Below are 20,770 nucleotides of genomic sequence, written 5' to 3'. Positions count from 1 at the left end.
AGCAGAGCGGGATTGCGGCGCTGTGATCCCGCCGGCGCGTCCCCGCTGCTGTCCCGGCTCTGCGGGGCCGGGTCCGCCCCGTCGCGGGTCCCGCCGAGGGGAGGCACGCCGTGAGGGCGCGTCTTTGCGCCGCCAGGGGTCGCCGTTCCCCTTCGCACGGGCGCGTGCGGCGGGCGGGGGCGTGGCCGAGGCGTGGCGCGGCGCGGGGATTGGCGGGGCGGTGGCAGGGGCGTGGCCGGGCGGACGCGGGGATTGGCGGGGCGGCGGCGGGGGCGTGGCCGCGCGGCGGCGGGGGCCAGCGGCGGCGTGGCCGCGCGCGCCACTCGCGGCGGCGATGTGACCCGGGCGGGCGGGCAGCGGCAGCGGCACTGCCACCGGCCCGTCCCGTCCGCGGCCCCGGCCCGCCCTGCCCCGGAGCCACCCGGCCCGCGGACGCACCCCCCATGCCCGCTCACGGCCGCCCGCCGGTAGCGGCTGACGCCTGCGGGGCCCGAGGAGGCGATGGCTGCGGATCTGGTGGTGCTGCTCTGCCTGGCCGCCGCCGCGGCCGCCGTGGAAGGTGAGAGGCGAACGGGTGGGATGCTGAGCCGATGGTCCCTGCGCCGCCCGCGGCGTCCGCAGCTTGGGAGCAAGCGAGGAGCGACTCCTCCGCTGTAAGGCACGGGCACAGGCTGCGTCCTGGCCCCGTGGCCCCGGCCTCTTGTGCCAGCCCGGGTTACCTGGCCCGCGGGGGATGCCGGCAGCTCGTGCCCTCGGGAGGGGGCCCGGGATGGAGGAAGGAACCCACCCGCATCCGCCTAGGGCGAGCTCCAGCTCGGCTCCCCTTCCCTGCGGAGCCCTGCCCGGGACCGCGGTGTGGTCACCTCCGACGTCCCTTTTGGTCCCCGGGGCCGCGGCGGAGCCGTCTCCGGAGTCCGGTCTGGGTCCCCTCTGGTGCCCGGGGCCGTGGTGGAGCCGCCTCCGGGGGCCGTGGTGGTGCGCGGAGCCGCCTCTGCCAACCCTCCTCCTCCCAGCCCCGGCGGAGGGTGGATGCGCCAGGAGCCGTGGGCAGGTGGTCTCCGTTTCTGGAGAGGAGCTGAGCTGGGGGACGCTTGGCCCGGCCATGGAGCCACGGAGCAGGTGCGTGCTCGTCCTCTCAGCACGGTCCGTGCCGGTGGGCTGGGATCTTTTCCCCATCTCCCGCTTAGTCGTGGGATTTGCTGGGCAGCAGGAAGGTGCCTGCAGCCGAGAGCCAGGGTCCGGGCGGTGGGCCTGGTGGGACAGTCTTGGTGCTGTGTCGCTGCTCCGTGCCCGGCATGGATCTTGAAGTATTGCTTCGATTATTTTTTCTCTTTATTTTACCACTGCCACCTTTCTTGCTGGTACAGCAGCAGCTCGTGGCAGGGGTTGCCCAGCGCTGGAGCGGTGGCTGCGAGCAGGGGACGTGGTGCAGCCCCTCGGTTGTGAGCAGAGAGAGGCGAGCGGCTGTGGGAGAGGATGCTCATGGGCTCAAACCTCTGCCAGCTGGTGTGGGGCTGGGCCCTCCTCGGGGGGTTTTAATGTGGGTATGGTTGTGGCTGTCAGAGATGACAGGAGACTCTGGCTCAGCTCTGGGCAGCGAGGAGCCGGTTCCGGGGCTGGAATGCTGCTCCCGTGGGGTTTGGCCGCAGCTCCGCTCCGCTCGCAAGCACGGCTGCTGGATCGTGGCGGGCAGGCCCGCTTGATGCAGCATCCCCTTCTCGTTGGCTTTGCGCTGACACACGTGTTTGCTTTTCGTATTTCTTGCGCTGCCTCATGCCACCTGTGTAGGAATAGCTGGAGGTGGGAGTGCTGGTGCCATGCCGAAGCGTGATGCAACGAGCGCGCCTTTGCTCGGTGGCGAAGCCGCACGTGAAGAGGCGAGACCTGTTAGCAGCGCTTTGCTCGCCGGCGTCTGCAGCGTCAGCGGCTTGAGGCACTGCTGGAATTGCGGCTGGATGGGAGGATTCGGCTCCCTCCTGGTCTGAGGGCACTCCTGGGTGTCACCCACGGGGTTCCCCAGCTTGCTCCGGCTCTCCCCGGGAGCACTGGCAGAGTCAGTGTCCCTGCCCAGGACCGAACCTGTTGAGGAGTGGTGATATTGCTACTCCGCTGAGGAAGTTGCTTGGATAGTAAAGTAGTATTCTAGGAAAAATCTCAGATTTCAGGGAAAATTTTGGAGGGGGAATTTCTGAGGTAGAGCAGTCGAATATGATTTGGAGTTAAGGCGAGAGTCTAATGATGTGGTCATGGTAAAAAAAAAAAAGCCTTTTAATGAGGTTTATTTAAATCTTATTGAATCTCTTGATACATGTTTGCTATATCGAAACGTGGTTTTCTCTAGTGGTCAGGAGCATCTCCTAGGACTTGCCCTGCCCTGGGGTCTGGCTGTGCCCCTGGAGCATCGGCGAGGCTGGATTAGCCGGCAGCCCTCTGTGACAGCACGGCAAAGCCACGGCTTGCTCTGCCCTGGGCTGCAGGCAGGAGCGGCTGAGCCAGGGATGGCTCCCTGCTTCCCAAATCAGCCAACGAGACAAGAAGTCTTTTTTCCGGGATGACTGGAGAGGCGTCTGGGGGTCTAGACCCGGCTGGAAGGGGAGGAGGATGCAGCTGGGGTCAGGGCACGAACTGCCTCCAAACCACCCTCGTTATTCTCCATAAAACCTTGCTAACTCATTGCCTGCGGCATGCGAACCTGGATGTAATAGAGTCACTTATCTGACTTTTTTATGGTTCCTTGATTTTTTACTAAATCCTGTGGCTTAACTGACCCTTTTCTGCTGGACACCTGGATGTTTGTAGTAATTCTTAAATTTTTTTTGTGGCTTTTAAAGAGGAAAAGGGATGTGAGAAGATGACAGCAGCAAATACTCTGTCTCTCCCACACCCTGCAATCACTCAGGAGCCGCTCGCATGCTCTCTCTCGTGTTAGCTGAACCAAATATAATCCATTTAGCATATAGAGAGGGTGGTAATGGACTGACGTTACATGTTTTAACTCGGGTTGGAGCTGTTGGTCGGTCAGATGGGGCTGATGACCGTTTCAGTACAGCTCCTCCATATACTCTGTTTCACCTGCCTGGCCTGCTTGCCTCTCCAGCATCTCCCTGTCTCTCTCCTGCTCTTTTAAAATCCAGGTTTTTCTCTCTGTGCTTGCAGCATCACGAGAAGCAGAGCACGGGAGGGAGGTGGAAAGCCTTGCTTGGGGCTGGTGAATCCGGCGTAGTTTTATTCCCCTGCTCATCCACCGGCTTCAGAGCCGGCCTGGGAGAGGAGCAGGGCTGGGGTTTGACTGGAGAGCTCCGTGCGTGCTGCCTGCCCCGCTCGCCGCTCTCCTCCCCCTTGGCTCGGGATGCTCACACACATCTGTTGCAGGCATCCTTCGGGCTTCCTCCGCTTCCGCCAGGCGCCGGGAGCGGTGCCTGTGCCTGTGCCGAGCGGGCTGGGAGCCTTCAGCCGCCCTTCCCTCTGCACCAGCACCCCGTGGGCTCCCAGCTGCTCCACCCCGAGCTGAGCCCTCGTCTAGGAGAAGCTAGGAATAAGTCCTCAGGAGGGAATTTGCAAGTGCAGACGGTAACCTTCATGGGAATTTGCAAGTGCTACTATTCAGCTGTCCGTTTACTCTTGCTTTCTTTGCTCAAACTAAGGGAGGGGAAAAAAAGAAAACCCTAAGGGAAAACCCTTATTCTTGGCAAGACGTGAGCCCAGATCTTGTCAGCCTGAAGGGAAAGTGTTTTGTCAAGTCATGGAAAAGGGGCCTGACACTGCAGGTGCTTATGTTGCCTTTTTTTTTTTTTAACTAACTCCTGGTATCTCTGCTCACGGAGAAGGTGGGGACTGTGTTTTCCTGTTCTTTTGGATATTGGAATGCTGCATGATCTCTTATGTCTTAAGTGGCCGTGACTGCTGTGGCATGAGCTGCCAGAGGGTTTGCAAGGTGTCTTCTCACCCATCCTGAGTGCAGCTCCTGACACAACAGGGCAGAATCAAACCCTTTCACTGGCCTTAGAAATCAGAAGAAAATATGGATGTTTGATGATGGAGGTCAAATATGTTCATCTGGAACTGGATCTAGGATACGGTGCTCGATAATAGATGTTTCTAGCAGAGATGGGTTCTGTAAGCTAAAGAAATGCTCAGATTTGATGGAAAGGGGGAAATGCTACCTTGGGCAATGGCTAACTCGATGCTAGTCAGGTCAGCAGAGTCTCGGAGACCCCGGTCCTGGTGCAGCAGGAGTGCTGTGGGATGGGGCTGATGGAAGTGATGCTCAGAGCAAGGCTGAGACTCTTGTGGTGTATATGCACTGCCCTGGCTGAGTCCAGCCAGCTCCAGGGGCTTTTTTACCTCTCCCTGCTGTGGGTACCCTGAGCTCAGCACATGTGGAAAGGTTCCTGCAGGAACCCCAAAACTGTGATGCTGCCCAAAGGGCACCATGCTTTGTTCCCTCTAAACACACAGCATTGGTGTGGGGAATCATTTAACAGCACAGCAAGGCTGGGTAAATACTTGGGGTTGTGGGAGGGAATGCTTTCCCCAAATATTCGTGAAGATTTGGAAGTGCATTTAAATTTGACCTTGTTCTGCTGCAAACAGAGCTCTCAAAGGTTGCATGCATCAATACTTGGGCAAGGCAAATGTTAAGGTTGGATGTTGGCTGGGTGGCAATTTGGGAAGGCAAATCCTCAACTGGAATGGCAGAAGGTTGGAGTGAGTGTTGCTTACAGAGGTCCCAGGTTGGTGTGGGAGCAGAAGGGTGCGGAAAGGGATGGAGTGATGACAGAGTAGTGTCAGGAGAGAGCTGGGACCTTGGGTGGGCCTTGAACTGGTTATTGCATTGTTCAGCTTTTAGGGGTAAACCCACAGTCCTTCCAAAAATGAGCAGCTTGGGAGGCTGCCTGGGAGTGTGCAGGGAAGGGAGCGGGCACAGAGCGGATGCAGACAGCAGGTAGAGGAAACACAGCCTTTTCCTTAGGGACAGTGGGAGTAAACTCTTGCCCAAATCTGCTCCATGGCTTTCCAGATAAGTGGCAAGCATGCATGGGCTCCCTGTAAATGTTGCTCACAGCCACAGCTGAGTTTTTGGAGCTCTTTTATTTTGGTCACCATCCATTTTCCCACCAAGTCACATCATGAGAAACAGTGAGAAAAACAGGACACGTGTTTTGTAGACATGAAAGGATCTGTGCTGTATTTATTTATTTCTCACAACTTTTGAATTATTAAAGTGCGTTCAGGGGAGATTAACTTTCCCTGCTCAATATTTATTATTGTTTCATTTCCCTGAAAGTTGGAGCTACAAGAGCTTTGATGAATGGGCTGGGAGGTTCTGTAGTTTCTCTATGGCTAATCTAAATACGTCCGTATCCTTTGCTGAAAAGCTAATTTGTAATTTCCTATGGTAATGCTGCTTAGTGAATTATAATGATACACCAGGGCCTGCTTTTCGTCCCGGCCCTCTGTCAGGGGAATAATGCTACCACTGGAAAATGGTGTGAAACCTGGAAACTGGCCATTAGTCCCCTAAATTTTTGGTCTAATAACAGGAATCCAGAAAGCCTGTGCACCATCTGGTCTGTTTTCTCACGTGGGGGCTGGAGAGCATCCGTGTGCCCCCAGGTTGGTTCCAGGCATGGGAGGGGTGCCCTGTGCTGATGCCACAACCCGTGGGTTTGCGTCAGCGGCCAGAGCTGGCTGGTGCACACAATCCCTGCTTCTGGAAACCTCTCCCACCACCCCAATTATAACCAAGTGTTATCAGTCTTTTGAATAATTGAAGAGGCTTTCTGTTGAATATTTAATTACAATAATATTTGGTTAGCAGGGGTTGTTGGGCTCAGTTTGTGCAATTGAGGATTGCTGCAAGAAAGGCTGTTAAAGGAAAATGTTGTTGTCTATGATCATTGATTTATCTTTTTTTTCTTTTTAAGCTAATCAGTTACTTAGTTGAAATTGGTTAATTAGCTCAGCTCCATTAAGATTCTTTGGCATTTAAACTTGATGTTTCTAAATAATTATAGTTTTGCCTGCTAAGCCCACAACCCAGGGTGACCTAATTACTATTAAAGCAAGACGTGCTTTGGTCTGGCTGTAATAAGTTCCTGCTGGGAGCCCCGCGGTGAAAAATCACAGAGGCAACAGTTCAAAGGGGAAGAGGCTTGTGCTGAGCCCTGGACAAGGAAGATGAGCGTCCTTCAGCCTCTCACTTCTTCCAATTTAAGCCAGGGATGATCTTGGTTTGGGAGGAGGGGAGTCCCAGAGCATCCCATGGTTAATATCTCCATAAGGTGCACTTATGTCACAATGGACAGTCATGGCAGGCAGTCATTTGCAGGAGATGAGGGTTAAGATTTCTTATAGTTAATTGATGAGTGTTACTTTGCTTTTTTCTCTTCTAAGTCATTCCCCTTAATAAGCAGAATGAGTCCTTTCAAGGTCTTTCTGGATGGGGGGAGAAAAAAAAATGGTATTAAGTTCATCTTGGTGATTTTTAAGAGCATTAATATTATTTAGGTTACTACTAAGATCTAGTGGAAGTTGTCCCTGCCCATGGCAAGGGTTTGGAATGAGATGATCTTTAAGGTCTCTCCCAACCCAAACCATTCTGAGATTCTAGAATTTTATTTATTTATTTAAAACTTGGAAATATTCAGGCCAAGTAATTAGGCATTAGTAAAGCCTTAGCTATGTGCTCAATAGTTAGGGAAGGAAATGTTTATTATCTGGGGAAGCATCCAGTCAGGGTTACTGGTGGTTGGAGCTGATGAAGCTTTAATTTGTTATACAATGAGTAAAAGTGGAGGGTAGGAATAGGTAAGAGGCTGTGGAAATCCTCACTTCCAGGCTGTTTCCTGCCATCCTCGATGGGGGTTTCATCACGACTTCAAAGGGTTGATTTATGATGCTTTCTCCTCAAAAGCCCTCCTCTCATCCCAGCTGCCTCTGCAGTGCACTGGTACCCAATGTGCCATATCCCAGCAGCAACTGGGATGCTTTGGATTATTCAAACGTTGGATTATTCAAACCCAATCAGCATTTTCCTTGGCTTGCTCCAAGCAGAGCTGGGTTTTGGTGTCTTTGCCTGACTATATATTATTTTTATGAGAGGATGGGCAGTTTAGCCCACTGGATGCTCCCTTCCCTTGGCTCTGCTGTCTCCTAGGAAGCCTCTGAAGTCCTGCAAAGACCTGTCGCACGTCCACGTCTTTCCCTGCCTTTCTCTATTTCCTCCCTGTTTGCAGGGTGGAGCAGGGGGACACCTTTATTTGAGTGTCCTGGGGCAGGGCGAGTCACCTTCAACTCAGGGTGGGGACTGCTTCTCCTTGACCCCCAAAACCTAGGCAAACAGGGCTGCTATGTCTGCTTTGAGGTGATGTCCCCATGCTCTCTGTCTACCGTGGGGTGCTGGGGGTGACCTGGCAGGTGACACCCAAAATGCAGCTGGGTGTGATGGAGCTGGATGTACGGAGCTGGTGTTGGATGCTTGTCTTCTAGTGCTAAAACCCACACCGCGGGTGGAGGGATATGGAGCAGGGAACGGCGGTGTTTGAAGTTTTATGGAGGTTTTTCATTTCTTTTTCAGCAATCAGAGGCCAGGGACGGGCTTTTGATTACTGGAGGCCTCCGCTTGCTTCAGCCACTTCCGTAGCCGCGGGGTTGGAGCCGGCTCATTATCATCCTCGCCGGGGCCCTGTTGATATGGGGATAATTGCATTTTGCTCAAAAGACATTAAATCACCACGGAACAGGCAGAGGGGTGTGAATTACATCTTCCCCGGGAAAACTGGGAACTCAGCAGAAGAGTTAAAAGGGAAACACTGTCCTCAGAGGGCAGGAGGAGAATGGGGCTAGCTGTGGGGGGCTGCTCTGCGCTCACTGGGCATTCCCTGCCCTCTGAACGGGGGGAGCTGAGAGGGAAGATAGCCTGATGTGCTGGGGGCAGTCTGGGGCTGACCTTGGTGTTCTCACCGAAAATCTGTAGCTTCTTAGTACCAAATGCCCAAGGAACAGGATGGACATGTAGGGAGAGAGCACGAGTGGGATGCTCTTGGCGTGCACCGTTTGGTGCTGGCTTTGCTTTTCATTTGAAACAAATGTGTTTGGAAGTAACAAAATTGTCACAATTGTACTGTCAGAAGTGCTTCTTGTAATGGTTTTGACTGGTCCAGGACCTTTCCCTCCCATGATGTACCCATAGAGCTGGAGAGGCTGCTCCATAGGTGTGTTTGCCCTCACCACGTGGCCACTCCATTCTTGCTCTTCTGCTGTGATAATTATTAAAGCAGTTTTTATTTAGTCCTGGAAATTATGGGCATGACCTGGCTGCAAGTGAACCTGGAGCACAGAGCTCTTCTCCAGCCTATGGAGTTTGGTTGAAGCTCTCCAGAAGCTCCACACAAGTGGGTGAATCTCCTGGAGATCTGTGGCCTTTGCTGCCTGTGCTTTGCTCCTTGAGCTGTAATTGAGGGTGGAGGTCTAAGATGTTTGAGCCCATCAGGCTCTCAACAGAGGCACTGAGAAGTCACATACAATGATGTTATTGTGACCAGAGATGGATTGTGAAGTGGTAATTTCTGGTTTAGTGAAATAAAGGAGGATCAGTTCTGTACTGTGTTTCCTGGGGGGGATGTGTGGCTCTTTGAGCCATGTGCATTGTGCCAGGTAACCTCCCTCTTGCTCAGTCAAGTGAAGAAAAGCAGCAGCTGTGCAGGAATTAAAGGCATCAGTGCCTTTTTCTTTGGACCCAGCTCAGGTCGAGCCCTCCTGAGCTCTGTCCATGGGCTGGCAGTGCCCCCCGACCCCCGGATGCTGCAGCCAGCTTGGCAGAGGAGAGGAGGTGGCTGCTGGCCGATGGGAGCTGTAAGGACGCCGGGTAATTGTGTTCAGTTTCCTTCTAAAACTCTGCTTTTATTCTCATGCCGTGCGTGGATTATCCTGCTGCACGCCTCTGGCAGGGAGGCTGCTCAGAACCTGGTTCCAGAGCCTGCTCAAAGCCATGAAAAGCTGCTCCTTAACTTCAGTGGGCTGTGGCTGAGGCAGGAGAAAAGGAGCTGCTTTGAGAAGGACGCTGCTTCCAGCCCCCTCTAGCTCTGCTTTGTGTTCAGCGCTGGGCTCCGCTTCCCAGGACTGATCAGGGATGAGGAAATCCCTGCTTTTACATGGGCGGGTCGTTGACTTGTGGGAAGATGGCCTGGCTGCCTCCCACCAGTGGGAACCACTCAGCAGCATCCCCAAGAGTGATCTGGCTGTCTCCTACCAGTGGGATGCACTCACATGATCCCCAAGAGAATCTTTTGTTAATAAATCCCTCCAGCTCCCTGGCGAGGGGGCTTGGGGAGTGATGGGTGGGTGCCCACCTTACCCTGTGCCCTGATAACTCCTGTGTTTTCCTACTCTGGACCCCTCCTGGCAGCCTGCGTGGCCACTCCCATCTCCTGAGTCACCAACCCAGCAGATTTTCGGAGGTGGTTTGCAGCAAGGCACGTTTTTATTTTGTTCTTTAAAGCTTTGCGGCGTTCAGGGGAAACTGGGATGTCTTTGAACCATTTAAAGTATTCCTAATAGGTTACCTTGAAAGCTTTCTGCAGTCTTGAATGAATCAAAGTGCAAATGTTTATAATGCAACACCCACACAGGCTGGGAGAGGAATTTTATTAAGGCAGGAGAGTCAGAAAACAATAATAATAAAACATGTTTTATGAAGTTGGTGAGAAACTTATAAACTAGGTGGAGTTTTACAGCAGATGAATTTGATACAAGTTGTAAATTTGAATTCCCAGGCTGGTCCTCAGGTCCTGCTCTTTATTACCTGAAATAACATTCTCCACTTTTAATAGCTGGCTGCGGCAGAGCGAGCTCGGTTTTATCTTTCTAAATGATCCACTGTGCGTGTCTTATAATCAAACTTCTGTCCATCCTCAGGGTTCCAGCCCTTTCCTTGAGCAGCCTAGTGGCTGTTGCCAATTAGCAAATTGCTGCTCTTTGCGTTGCTGTTACAAGGGGGACTTTGGGAATCCTTCAATACATCCTCATGTCTGGATTACTGATATTCTTTTCCAGCAGAAACCGCTTTATTTTCTGATAAGAGAATGTTTTGTTAGTACATCAGCAAAAAGGGACTGAAAGATGTTCTTGATAAATCAGTGTTTTGCAGTATCAACCTGCTGAGTTTCCCTGCTCCTGGCACTTTTGGGAGGGATGGGGGCGTTTCCTAGAGCATCGTTGTGAGGGGACTGATGGCCTTTTGAAGTGTTTGAGATCTGTTCCCATTTTTCTTTCTCATGTTGCCTTGAGAATCCTCCCTTTTTCCAGCAAAATTTCGTTGTTGTGCAATCCAGGGACCGGCAAGGTGTCAGAGCATGAGGTGGCTCTGTCCGTGTTCCAGAGGTGCCTCCCAAGGGTGGCATGTGTTGACTTCCTGGCTCCCCTTGCTTCCTTCAACCCCTCTGTGCCACTTGGCTCTCAGCAGCTGTACCTGAGGAAAGGGTATAAAAATGGTTTCCCAGTCCCCTGTCCTGTATTCCTCTTGAAAAATAAGTGATTACTTAAGTAAAGTATTTGAGCTAATGGCCAGATTATTCCCTTTAAAATGGGAAAGTAATTAGGGATGTTTTTTAAATAGGCTTCCCACCCTTGAATCTGCTGGGATTAGCTTATGTGGGTGTGTAAATATTTAGTTTCCAAGGGCTGGTTTTTTTTTTTTTTTTTCTTTTTCTCCCCCCCTCCCCTTCCTTGTAAGTAACAGCGGCGATAAGTGACAGAAATGAGGCAGCAGCTGTTCTTGGATGCTTTCCTCAGCATCCAAAATATAATTGGAATTAAAGATGACCCTCAAAAGAAAATGAAATTGAGGATCTGCTAGTGTCAGGCACCAGAGTGTGTGTGTGGAATTGAAGAGAAGTCATTGGGTGCTGGGATGTTTGGGGTGATGGAGACCAAGTCCAACCCTGAGTAAGAGCTGTGGTTGAGCATGGTGGGCTCGGTTGGATCTTCTGCCCGTGGCTGCCTGATAGCTGGAGGGAATTTTTGAGCTTGTTTCCCTGTGTGGAGGTCTCTCTTTAACATCCAAACAATTTAGACTTTGTGCACCGAGGCGCTTTGATGTTTGGCTTCAAAACCGCGTCTTGTTTTGAAACTTGTTGCAGTGCTCGCAACGTGTTGGTGAAGCTGGGAAGGCGAGCGAAAAGAAGCTGAAAGCAGAAGCAAAATATGCAATTAGATGCAAAAGTGGTTTCAAGTGAGTGATGTGATGGAGTTGCAGATTAAAGGAATGGTTGGAACCAGTGCAGCTCTTTTCAATCCCTGGAGACTCCTGCAGCTGAGAAGCATTTTGCCAAGCCAGAGGAGGCCAGATCTTGCATTTCCCCCATCCATCCAATGGATAAATCCCAAGCCCTAGCGACAGAAGAAAACCTGTGCAGCCCCAAAGTTGGAGCTGTCATTGATATGCCGTGTGGCTTTGGTCCCATCCTGCTGCTGGGAGGTACTTAGGAGGTACTTCTGGGCCATCGGTGCTTCAAATCTTCATGCACCCATCATTTTTCTTTCTGACAGGGATTATTTATTGCAAGCATTAACCTGGAGCTGCTTTCAGGTGCCTCAGTCATTTTTTAAAGGCTGCATTTGTGCTGTTCAGCTGTTTTTGGCAAATTGGGACTTTTTGTTTGCTTGCCTGCTTGCTGGAAAGCCTTCAGAGGTTGTTTAGGAGGCAAGGGGAGCCTGTAGATCCAGATTTTTTTTGTTATTATTATTATAATATATTATTATAATTAAAACATATTTTTAGCAGCTGAAATTCAAACCCGTCTGGGTATTTATACAGCAAGATGTTTTGGATGAGGAATAGGCCAAGAGAGTCACGTGGTTGGGGCCAATGTGAAACAAAAGAATCCATTTATTATCCAGGCAGGAAATTTGTTCCTCGGGATGTTGTAGCTGCAGACATAATGATTTCATTTCCTCTGGTTCACCCAGATTAATGGCTTGTGCTCTTTTGTTTGTGTGCCTGTGTTATTCCTGCAGCCTGGCTTCCCCTCCTGCTCCGTGCCGGCGTGTGCGAACATGTGTGCGAGTGCCCTGGGCGAGGAGGGGGCACGGGGGTCTCCAGGCTGCAGCAGGAAGCTTGGGATGGTGGGCTGGGATGCTGGGAAAGCTGAGCAGAGCCCCAGGGACCACCTGGGGAATCCTTCCTGGCAGTGATGGATGACCTGTCTAGGGGTCTTCTCCTACATCTCTGGGGATCTTCTGCGTCTGTGGTGTTTTTCTCCTACTTACATTTCTGGGAGTCTTCTCCTGGTGTGGTCACCAGAGCAGCAAGAGGTGTTTTCCTGTGAAGGTGTGATGGGATGAGTGAAGAGTTTTGAAGCTCAAATGTTGACCTTGTGGAAGGTGTGAGAGCAGTGTGTCTTCTCCACAGCTGCGCTCCAGGATTTTTGTAGGTGTTGAGTACTTGATGGGAAATCCAAACTTCTGCACCCTCCCAAACCTCAGGCCAGGAAACAGCCTCTTTTCCCCAGGGAGCTGTGCTGGTGCCCAGGGATGCAGGCATTGGCTGCATGGCTATGGTAAGCAGCTCCTTCCTGTCTGTGTGAGTTGGCCTTTCATTCTAGGCTGGTCCCAGCCCTCACAGGACCACTGGGGGCCGGGGGTACTTACACTCTGTCCTTGATAAAAACTCAGCAGACCCGTCCTTGTGGACACTACCAAGATTAGCAGCAACTTTAATCACTTCCTTTCTTTCTTTCTGAGTGTTTGCCTTTCAAAAGTGATGACACAGGCAAATGGTGCTTTTGTATTGCTGTTGCCTGGTGGGTCCCTTGTGGGGTTTTGGCAAAGAGCTTTTAATTTACTGTGTGCAGCATGACCCAGTCTTCTGGATTAATCTGGAGCAACCTTGTGGAGTTGGAAGCACTCATCTGTGATGAGGACTTCAGTGTGGTGCTGCCTAGAATCCACCTGGAGAGGATTGGTGACCATCTTGCTGCCCCTATGCCCGGCTCTTCCTCCTTCCCTTCTTTAGATGTTTCTACTCCGAACTGGGGGAGGAGAGTTTCTTCCACTTCTTCTGGAGGAGGTTTTCTAGCAGGGGCATAACTTGCTGAAGGCAGACCCTCTTGGCAATCAAGGTGCATGTGTCCCTCCTGCACCAAGGTCTGGGGCCTTGGTGCATCGATCCCGTCTTGGACACGTGTTGCTCCTTCTTGCTTTTGTTCTCCTTTTGTGCCATGAGGGGTGCAAGCCCCCTATTCAAACGCTGCAGATGAGAGGAATGGGAAGCTGGTACCCTGTCAAGCCCTGGGCGCTTTCTTCCCACCTGCCTGCCCTCCCAAATGGCTCCTGTGTTGCCCAGGTGACAGAGTTTGCGAGGATGTGACAGCTCCGTTGCGCAGAAGATGATGAACAGTAATGAGACCCAGAGCACAATGTGCACTTAAAGTGATTTATTTCAGCAAGGAAACCACAATCAGGGAGGATGGGTCACCGTCATCAGGAGAAGAGGTGGGTATGGAGATGAGCTTCAGGGGAACTTTATCATCAAGCAGCAATGCTTTAAAAATGAGCAGAGCTGGTGTTGCATGAAATGGAGCTGTTCTGGTTGTGCTGGGACCATCCCTCACCTGCAGCAGATCGCAGGCACCTCCTGGGCTTTGGTCAGTGACTGGGCTGGCTGACTGGGGGACTTCTCCTTGGTTACCTCCTGCAACAGTGCTGAAGTTCTTCGGTGAGGTGTCACCCGTGTGTAAAGTCAGCATTTGGGAAGGAGACTGTCCTGAGGAGGAGGGGGAAAAATAATCCCTGAACCCGCCTTGGCGCGGCTCCCGGCACGCAGATGGCCTCCTCATGCTGGAGCCTTTTCCCAGCTTGCGCAGGCGCTGGGGCTGGAGGCAGGGGTGTGCCAGGCAGGCTGGCTGCCAAGTGGCACCTCCTGCCAGCATCCTTCTCTTCCTGCTCCCCTTCCTCACCCCCGGGACCAGTGGGAGCTGGGGCTGTGCAGCAGCTCAGCTGGGCACTGCAGCTTGAAGGAAAAGCTCGGCCTAAGAATGGCACTGAGCAAAATCTTGTGATTTAAGGTTGACTTAGAGTAGTGCTCATGTTTCCTCCCTCCTCACAGAAGAGGCTTCTGGCATGGAGGGATCTCTCTGTGCTGGCACGAGCTGGGGGGGCAGGCGTTTGCCCACTGCTACTGGCACCATTGGGATGATGCAACAAAGGGTCCTGAACCCCTGTTGATGAAGAGCATCTTCCAAGGTGATTACAGTTGCTGGTCATTGTTGGTGAATTTGGGCAAAGATTTAACCCAGCCCCGCTGGCCTGTTGGAGCTGACACCTTGTATGAATGAATGTTTGGAAATCTCAGCAAACATTCACCAGACCAGCTGTGTATGTACATATCTAAAGGCGGCTCAGACTGATAGGAAAGCTTTTTGGATAGGTTGCAGGATAGTTACAGATCCTGGCTGCTGCTTGTTTTGTCCAAATCTAAAAGTGGAGAAGGAGAAAAAAAAAAAAAAAAAAGGCAAAGCTGGGAAAGCCCAGGATGAGTCTCCAGGGTATTTTGGGAATTCCAGGGCATTTGGATGTGGAGCCAGAGCAAAGAACCCAGCAGGGTCTGCTGATGGGGTGCTCTGCCTTTTCCAGTGGACCTGCTGGCTTTGCCACGTCCCTTTCTGATGGTAGAGGGGACTGGGTGGGTGATGGGCTTCTCCGCCAGAGGCTTCCCCCATCCCATCCGTGTCCTGACAGAGGCTTCCCTGTGCTGCTGGCAGCCCCGTGTGCTGCTGTGGTGGCACAGCTTTATTGCTCTTTGCCTCGTTTGCACTCGCGAGCTGACTCCATATGGTGCAGAAGCGGAGAGACGATGCTCGCTGCTCGGCACGGCCGGCGCCGGGCTGGGGGGCGGCGCGGGAGCCGACGCTTTTGCAGCTTGCAGTTTGAGGTTCAATATTTCCACCTCCTCCCCTTGACGGCTCTGCTCCCGCAGCTGCGGATCGCTCGTCTTCTCCAGCGCAGCCGGAGTATCCCCGAGTGATTCCACTCTCGCCCTGCTGCTTTCCCTCTTCTCCCCCTGAGGTCCCCTGTGTATGGGTGGACCAGAAATGCTGTTTTTTAGTTCTTACATACTCGTGAAACTTTTGGCTGGCTCCTCAGAGGGCTTTAGTATGTGTCAGAAGCTGCATTATAAAGTAGAGGATCGATGTGGCTGCAGCTGTGGGCTGGGGTGAAAAGTGTTGGTGACTGGGGGAACACCAGCCCTTGGCTGTGCTGGAAACAGTTGTGGCCAGGCTAAACTTGAGTCCGCTGGCAGTGCTTGCTCTAAGCAGTCTGTCATGTTTGTGGCTCATGCAGAATCTCTCTGACATTTTAAAGTAAGTTCTAGTAAATAGGAGCCGGACGGTGCCAGGTGCAGCTCTGGGCACGAGGGCTCTCTGTCATCAGGGCTGGCATTTCAGATTTAGGGCTCCATGAGATGCCTGTTTTTGTAGTGAATGTGATGCTTTTCTGGAGAACATGGTCCAAGACAGTGACTCATCCTGAATCTCTAAAGATGTGATGGCGTGTAGGGAAACGCAGGATAAATGTTTTGATTTTTAGAGTTTTCCTCACAGGCGGTGCTACCCTGGAGTAAGGCAAAATAAATCCAGCCGGGAAGGAGAGCTGTAGGGAAAGGGGGGGACAGGTCTGGCACATGAATTCACCAAAGCTCAGTGCACCCACTGTACCCCAGCATTGGAAGTTGGCTTTGGAGCCAGGCATGTGCTGCCTGTAAGACATCTGTGAGCCCGCTGCCTGGGAGATCCCCTGCACTCCCATGGGTCCCATGGATGCAGGCGTGAAGACTGTGCATCCTTGTAATTCATCCTAGCACGTGTAATTGCAGATGCTATTGATGTTTATGGCACCTCTATCTTCTCAGACGACTAATTCTGTGTTTAGAGGCTCTCATTTCCGAGGGAATCCCAGCTGATAAGGAGCCCACTTCCACGGAACTCATTATGCTTCAATGGCTCTTGTCTGCAAAATCTCACATGCTGCTTGTATTTATTGTTTTTTAATCTCTTTTTGGAGGTCCTTGCTCTCTGATAGTGTGATGAAGTTCCCTTTTCCTGAGAGAGGATCTCCTGGCAGAATGTCCTAGTGAGTGAGCTTACTTGCTTCCATTGAACCTGGCTAGAGCACACCACATGCAGCTCGTGTGGGTACTTAGAAGTTGACCAAGATGTGAGCTATGGAAAGCAGTGGGAAATAGGAAGTTGTTGGCATCATTACCCAACAGTGTTTGGATTATTCTCAAGACTTGGTGCTTCCCCAAGGATATATGATGGGTTGGGTTTCTGGATCCTCCTTGCTCTCTTAGCTGGTGAAATGGGTGTCCAAGCCAACTGGTCTCCACCCAAAGAACCCAGTGATGTGAGGCTGCTGTGCCCAGTCTGTTCTGGAACCACCTGACTAGGTGGACAAGGGACAGAGTATTCTCAGGCACCTGACCTTCAGCCTTCATCTGCTTTGCCCTCTGCTCCTGAGGGGTGATCTCAGGGTTGCTGAAGAGCAGATGAGTGCTCTGCCAAACCTAAGTGATCTTTGCTTCAAACCAGACCTTCTCCACCACTTAGCTGGACCTCCGAGGCAGTCACGCAAAGATTTTTGGAGGTTAAGGTTTCTGGGAGAACCTCTACCCATCTCCTGGTTGGCTGAGTTCCTCTTCCACATGTTGTGGAGGATGAAGTGAGTTACATGCCAAGCCTGACATATGGTGATTTCTGGGGCAGGCTGTGGCGTTCTGAGAGGTTTGCTGGCAACCTAGCCTCGAGAAAGCAGGGATGAGGATTTAAATGCATAGTGACATTGTTCTGGAAAATGTTCTCCTGAAAGACAACTGCATCATCTGCCTGCCCCGAATGGGCCCTTGGCATGGTTGGGTCTGTCTTGGGGGGCCAGGGTGTTCATTAAAGTGCTCTCTCAGCCCTTGTTGCTGCTTGACTTTGAGTTGCCAAAACGTAAATGATGATGTATGGATGGTGACCTGTGCGTATGGTGTGTGTGGATTTTGGGTACCCAGGGCCTGTGTGCAATTATAAAAACTGTGATCTCAGCAACTGATTCTGTCATGACAGGAGCAAATGAGTTCCTGATAGTTGAAAACTTGTTTCCAAATTTTCTAAAATAGGTTTGCAATTTAGAAAACAAAAGGTATTGAGAGCCCTATCTTTTTTCTCTTATCTTTCCATTTGATTTGGTCCCCTTTGTTTGTTTTTTTCCTGTGATGTGTGCATTTTTGGGTAATTCTCTGTCATTTCCTTCCCTTTCCCTTATCTCTCTCTGCAGTTCTCTCTCTCTTCCTCTCTATCCCTCTCCCCCTCTCCCTCCCCTCGGTAATTTATTTGCAGGCGGGTTGTCTCTTTGATTTACTGTCTCTCTCCTCGGTAGGATTATGATAAATGGATTGTATGGCTTCATCTGAGCTTGTCCAACATCACGTACCCACGCTGGGTCAAGTCCCTTTGGAGCCTGGAAATCGAGGGGAGATGCTGGGGCTGGAGGTGGAGTGAGAGTTGTCAACAGGACTTGGTCCATATGGTCCTGACTTTCCATCACCTCCTGAACTTTTTTTGGCTGAGATTTCGGTTTGGGCTTTTCTCTTGCCGCGCATGTGTATGAATGCATGGAGGCTTGCAAAAATGGAAGCGGGTATTTGATTGGGTGCTTTCAGGCACAGCAACCAGCATATTTCAATTTAGTGTATCCCAATGTGGGGAGTGTTTGCCACTTGCAATTAGAGCGTTTCATCCCGTGGCACAGCAGGCAGCGCTTTATTGATAAAGTTGTTCTGTAGTTGCTGAGCAAACACCCCCAAATCTGAGCTTCATTAAGTTATTGCCTGCCCTGCTGCGATGCATCTTCATTGCACGCTGAAATCCATGGCATTGACGGGGGATCCCGGAGGAGGCCAGGACTGTGCTGTGCAGCCACAGCTTAATGCATCCCATCACAAATTGACACAGCACACTTCTCCTCGCCTGATATGTAGAAATTCCTTCCCTTTCCAGCTGGAAGTGAGGGGTTTTTTGGCCACCACAGATCTCCTCATGCTGGCAGTGGCTGGGATATCTTTGCAGAGCAGGCTCGGCTGCTCCTCTCTCCTGAGAGGTTCGCACAGACCCTTAAAATGCAGGAAGGCAATATTTTGTGTTGACTTGTTGTTGTTTAGCGCATCCTCCCCCTCCGTGGCTGGGTTTGTTACTCGGTGGGTAATCCTTCATAACGAACCCGCGGGAGATTGATGGGGAGAGCTCGTTATGCACTTCCAGAGCTGTTGCACCGTCGTTGTGTAGCAGCAAAATGCACCATTAAAGGCAGAGAGCCCTGGGAATGATGAGACGTAATTAGTTGTTGCTGTAATATTTTTGATTGAAAGCGCAGAGATGCTGGAAGCGGCTTGGGGAAGTCGGTGCTCTCAGGATGCTGTGAAGAGCAGCAGCTCCTGTCAGAGGGGAGAGGCTGATCCTGCTCGTACCTTTGCTGCTGCTCCTGTGCTGTAATTAAAGCATCTGGGAGATGCCACAGCGTTCCTGCTGTGCAGCCGCTGGCTCTGGCACGGCAGCTCTCCCCTCACAGCTCCAAGCAGGAACCAAATGGGGAGTCCTCCAGCAGAAGGGACATTTTGGGTGGGACATGCCTCCAGCAGCTCACTGCCTTATTCCTTGTGGCAGTGGTATGGATCTTAATCCCTGTGGCAGAGCTGTATGGATTTTGTGTTCTTGCTTTTTCCCAGCTTAGTCTAAATTTCAGGATATATTAAAAACTTGCACAGGCTGTGGTTAGAAGTCTGGTCATAGAGAGGAACCTGGAATTACTCCAGAAACTTCCTGGTGTGTGCTTGAATGCTTTCATGGAATCATAGAATCCCAGAATGGTTTGGGTTGGAAGGACCTTAAAGCTCCTATTGTTCCACTCCCGGTCATGGGCAGGGACGCCTTCCACTAGCCCAGGTTGATCCAAGCCTCATCCAACCTGGCCTTCGACACTTTCAGGGATGGGGCAGCCACAGCTTCTCTGGGCACCCTGTGCCAGGGCCTCACCTCCCTCCCAGGGAAGAATTTCTTCCCAATATCCAACATAAATGTACTCTCTGTCTGTGGGAAGCCATTCCTCCTTGTCCTGTCACTCCATGCCCTTTTCCACAGTTCCTCTTCAGCTCTCTTGGAGCCCCTTTCTGTACTGAAACACCAATATATGACAGCCTTCTCTTCTCCAGGCTGAACAATCCCAGTTCTCTCAGCCTTAACTCATAGCAGAGCTGCTCCATCCCTCTGGGTATCCTCTTGGCCTCCTCTGGACTCCCTCCAACAGCCCCATGTCGTTGCAGAGCTGGACACAGTGCTGCAGGTGAGATCTCTTCAGCGTGGAGTGGAGGATAAATTAACCCATGGGAACAGTGAGAATTATATTCTGATTATTCTGCAGCACCCGTGGGTCTTTCCTTCCACTGGCATGGAGAGGTGTGATGCACACCACGAGTGTATGGAGTGGTGATGATGGAAGCCATGGTGCCGCCTGCACGTGGACATGGCTTGAAGTCACGACAGCCCTGGGAGGGCAGAGCTTGTGATACCATAGCAGTTAATGTTATTTAGCATTAGGCTTGAGAATAAAGTGTCTTGGCTCTGTTTCCCTGTCATTCCCTTTCCCTGGTAATGTCACCAAACTTGGACAGAAGCTTCCCAAGCTGTGCATTTGCCTTGGGCTGATTTTGCTGAAGCTCTCAGAAGGGAAGGAAGAGGTAGGAAGCAAGCTTGGCATTTATGAGCGTGAAATAGAGGGGAAAATATAGTACTTTCCTTATTGCTATTGTTCCCCTTCAGAAAGCTATGCTGTGGGGCTGGATTGGTGCCCAGGGATGTGCTCTGGGGCTGGATTTTGTGCTGACCCTGTTGACACTTACTGAGGATGAGTCTCTGAGGATCCCACCTGTGGAGCATCCTTTTCCCCCCTGACTGAGCCCGGTGTGTCCTACCCCACCCCTCACTCACGTCTCCTCTCCCTCCAAAGGCTCAGCTATCAGCACCCACCTCCCTGCTCCCCACGTATCTTGGGGGGCTTATTTCCAGCAGCTGGCATCTTTTCCAAATCTCCCTCTCCCCATCTGTTGTTATCAAGCCTCCTCTCTCCTTATTTTGCTTAATTTCTATCTTTTTCCTCTTGGTTGTCTTAGACAAGCCTGTGTCTCTCTACATATGCCCAAGCATTTGCTTTCGAGTGCCTTAGGCTGGTTCCTGGCGTTATCTTCTTGCAGGAGGGAGAGAGCTGCTGTTCCTTGCTTCGGGAGAGGGACCCGAGGCAGTTTCCGAGGAGTGATGCACTTGCAGAAGTGTCTTTGTGGCCTCTCTGAGCAGAAAATTTGTTGTTGTATCTCTTTCTTTCCAGATAAGAGCGTCAAATTAGATCAGGTTCGGTTAGTTTGGGTTGGCCCTCTCCCTTTGTGTGTCTCTGCCTGCAGCCATACCCCGTCCCCTTCTAGGTAAAAGCGACACCTTGTCGTGGCATGATCGGCAAGAACCTGCCCTTGGGAGGTCTGAAATACGGGTTTCAGGCTGGGAATTTCGGGAAATAAGTTCTGCTTCATTTTGGACAGTTCAGAAAGGTTTTTCTGAAAGAGGCTTCAATCCTGCGGGAGGAGTGGTTGGCAAGACGGCATCAGCTGGTATGAGATGAAGGCTATTCTCGCCCAAATAACTTATTTTTTCCTTGCTGTTGGAAGGATGCCAGCCCATCCTTC

General features: G+C 51.6%; 1 protein-coding gene across 1 annotated transcript in view; it reads left to right on the top strand.

The window, feature by feature from the left end:
• Positions 1–473: 473 nt before the first annotated feature.
• Positions 474–20,770, top strand: part of EPHB1 (EPH receptor B1) — a 77,152-nt gene continuing 56,855 nt past the window's right edge. The window contains exon 1 of the mRNA XM_014870444.2: positions 474–559. Within this exon, the coding sequence (XP_014725930.1) occupies positions 502–559 (58 nt within the window). The 5' untranslated portion in view covers positions 474–501. The remainder of the gene's footprint in view (positions 560–20,770) is intronic.

The sequence above is a fragment of the Sturnus vulgaris genome, chromosome 10 (genome assembly GCF_052056855.1).
Source record: "Sturnus vulgaris isolate bStuVul1 chromosome 10, bStuVul1.hap1, whole genome shotgun sequence".
NCBI classification, from domain to species: domain Eukaryota; kingdom Metazoa; phylum Chordata; class Aves; order Passeriformes; family Sturnidae; genus Sturnus; species Sturnus vulgaris.
This window is presented reverse-complemented; position numbering and strand designations above follow the sequence as displayed.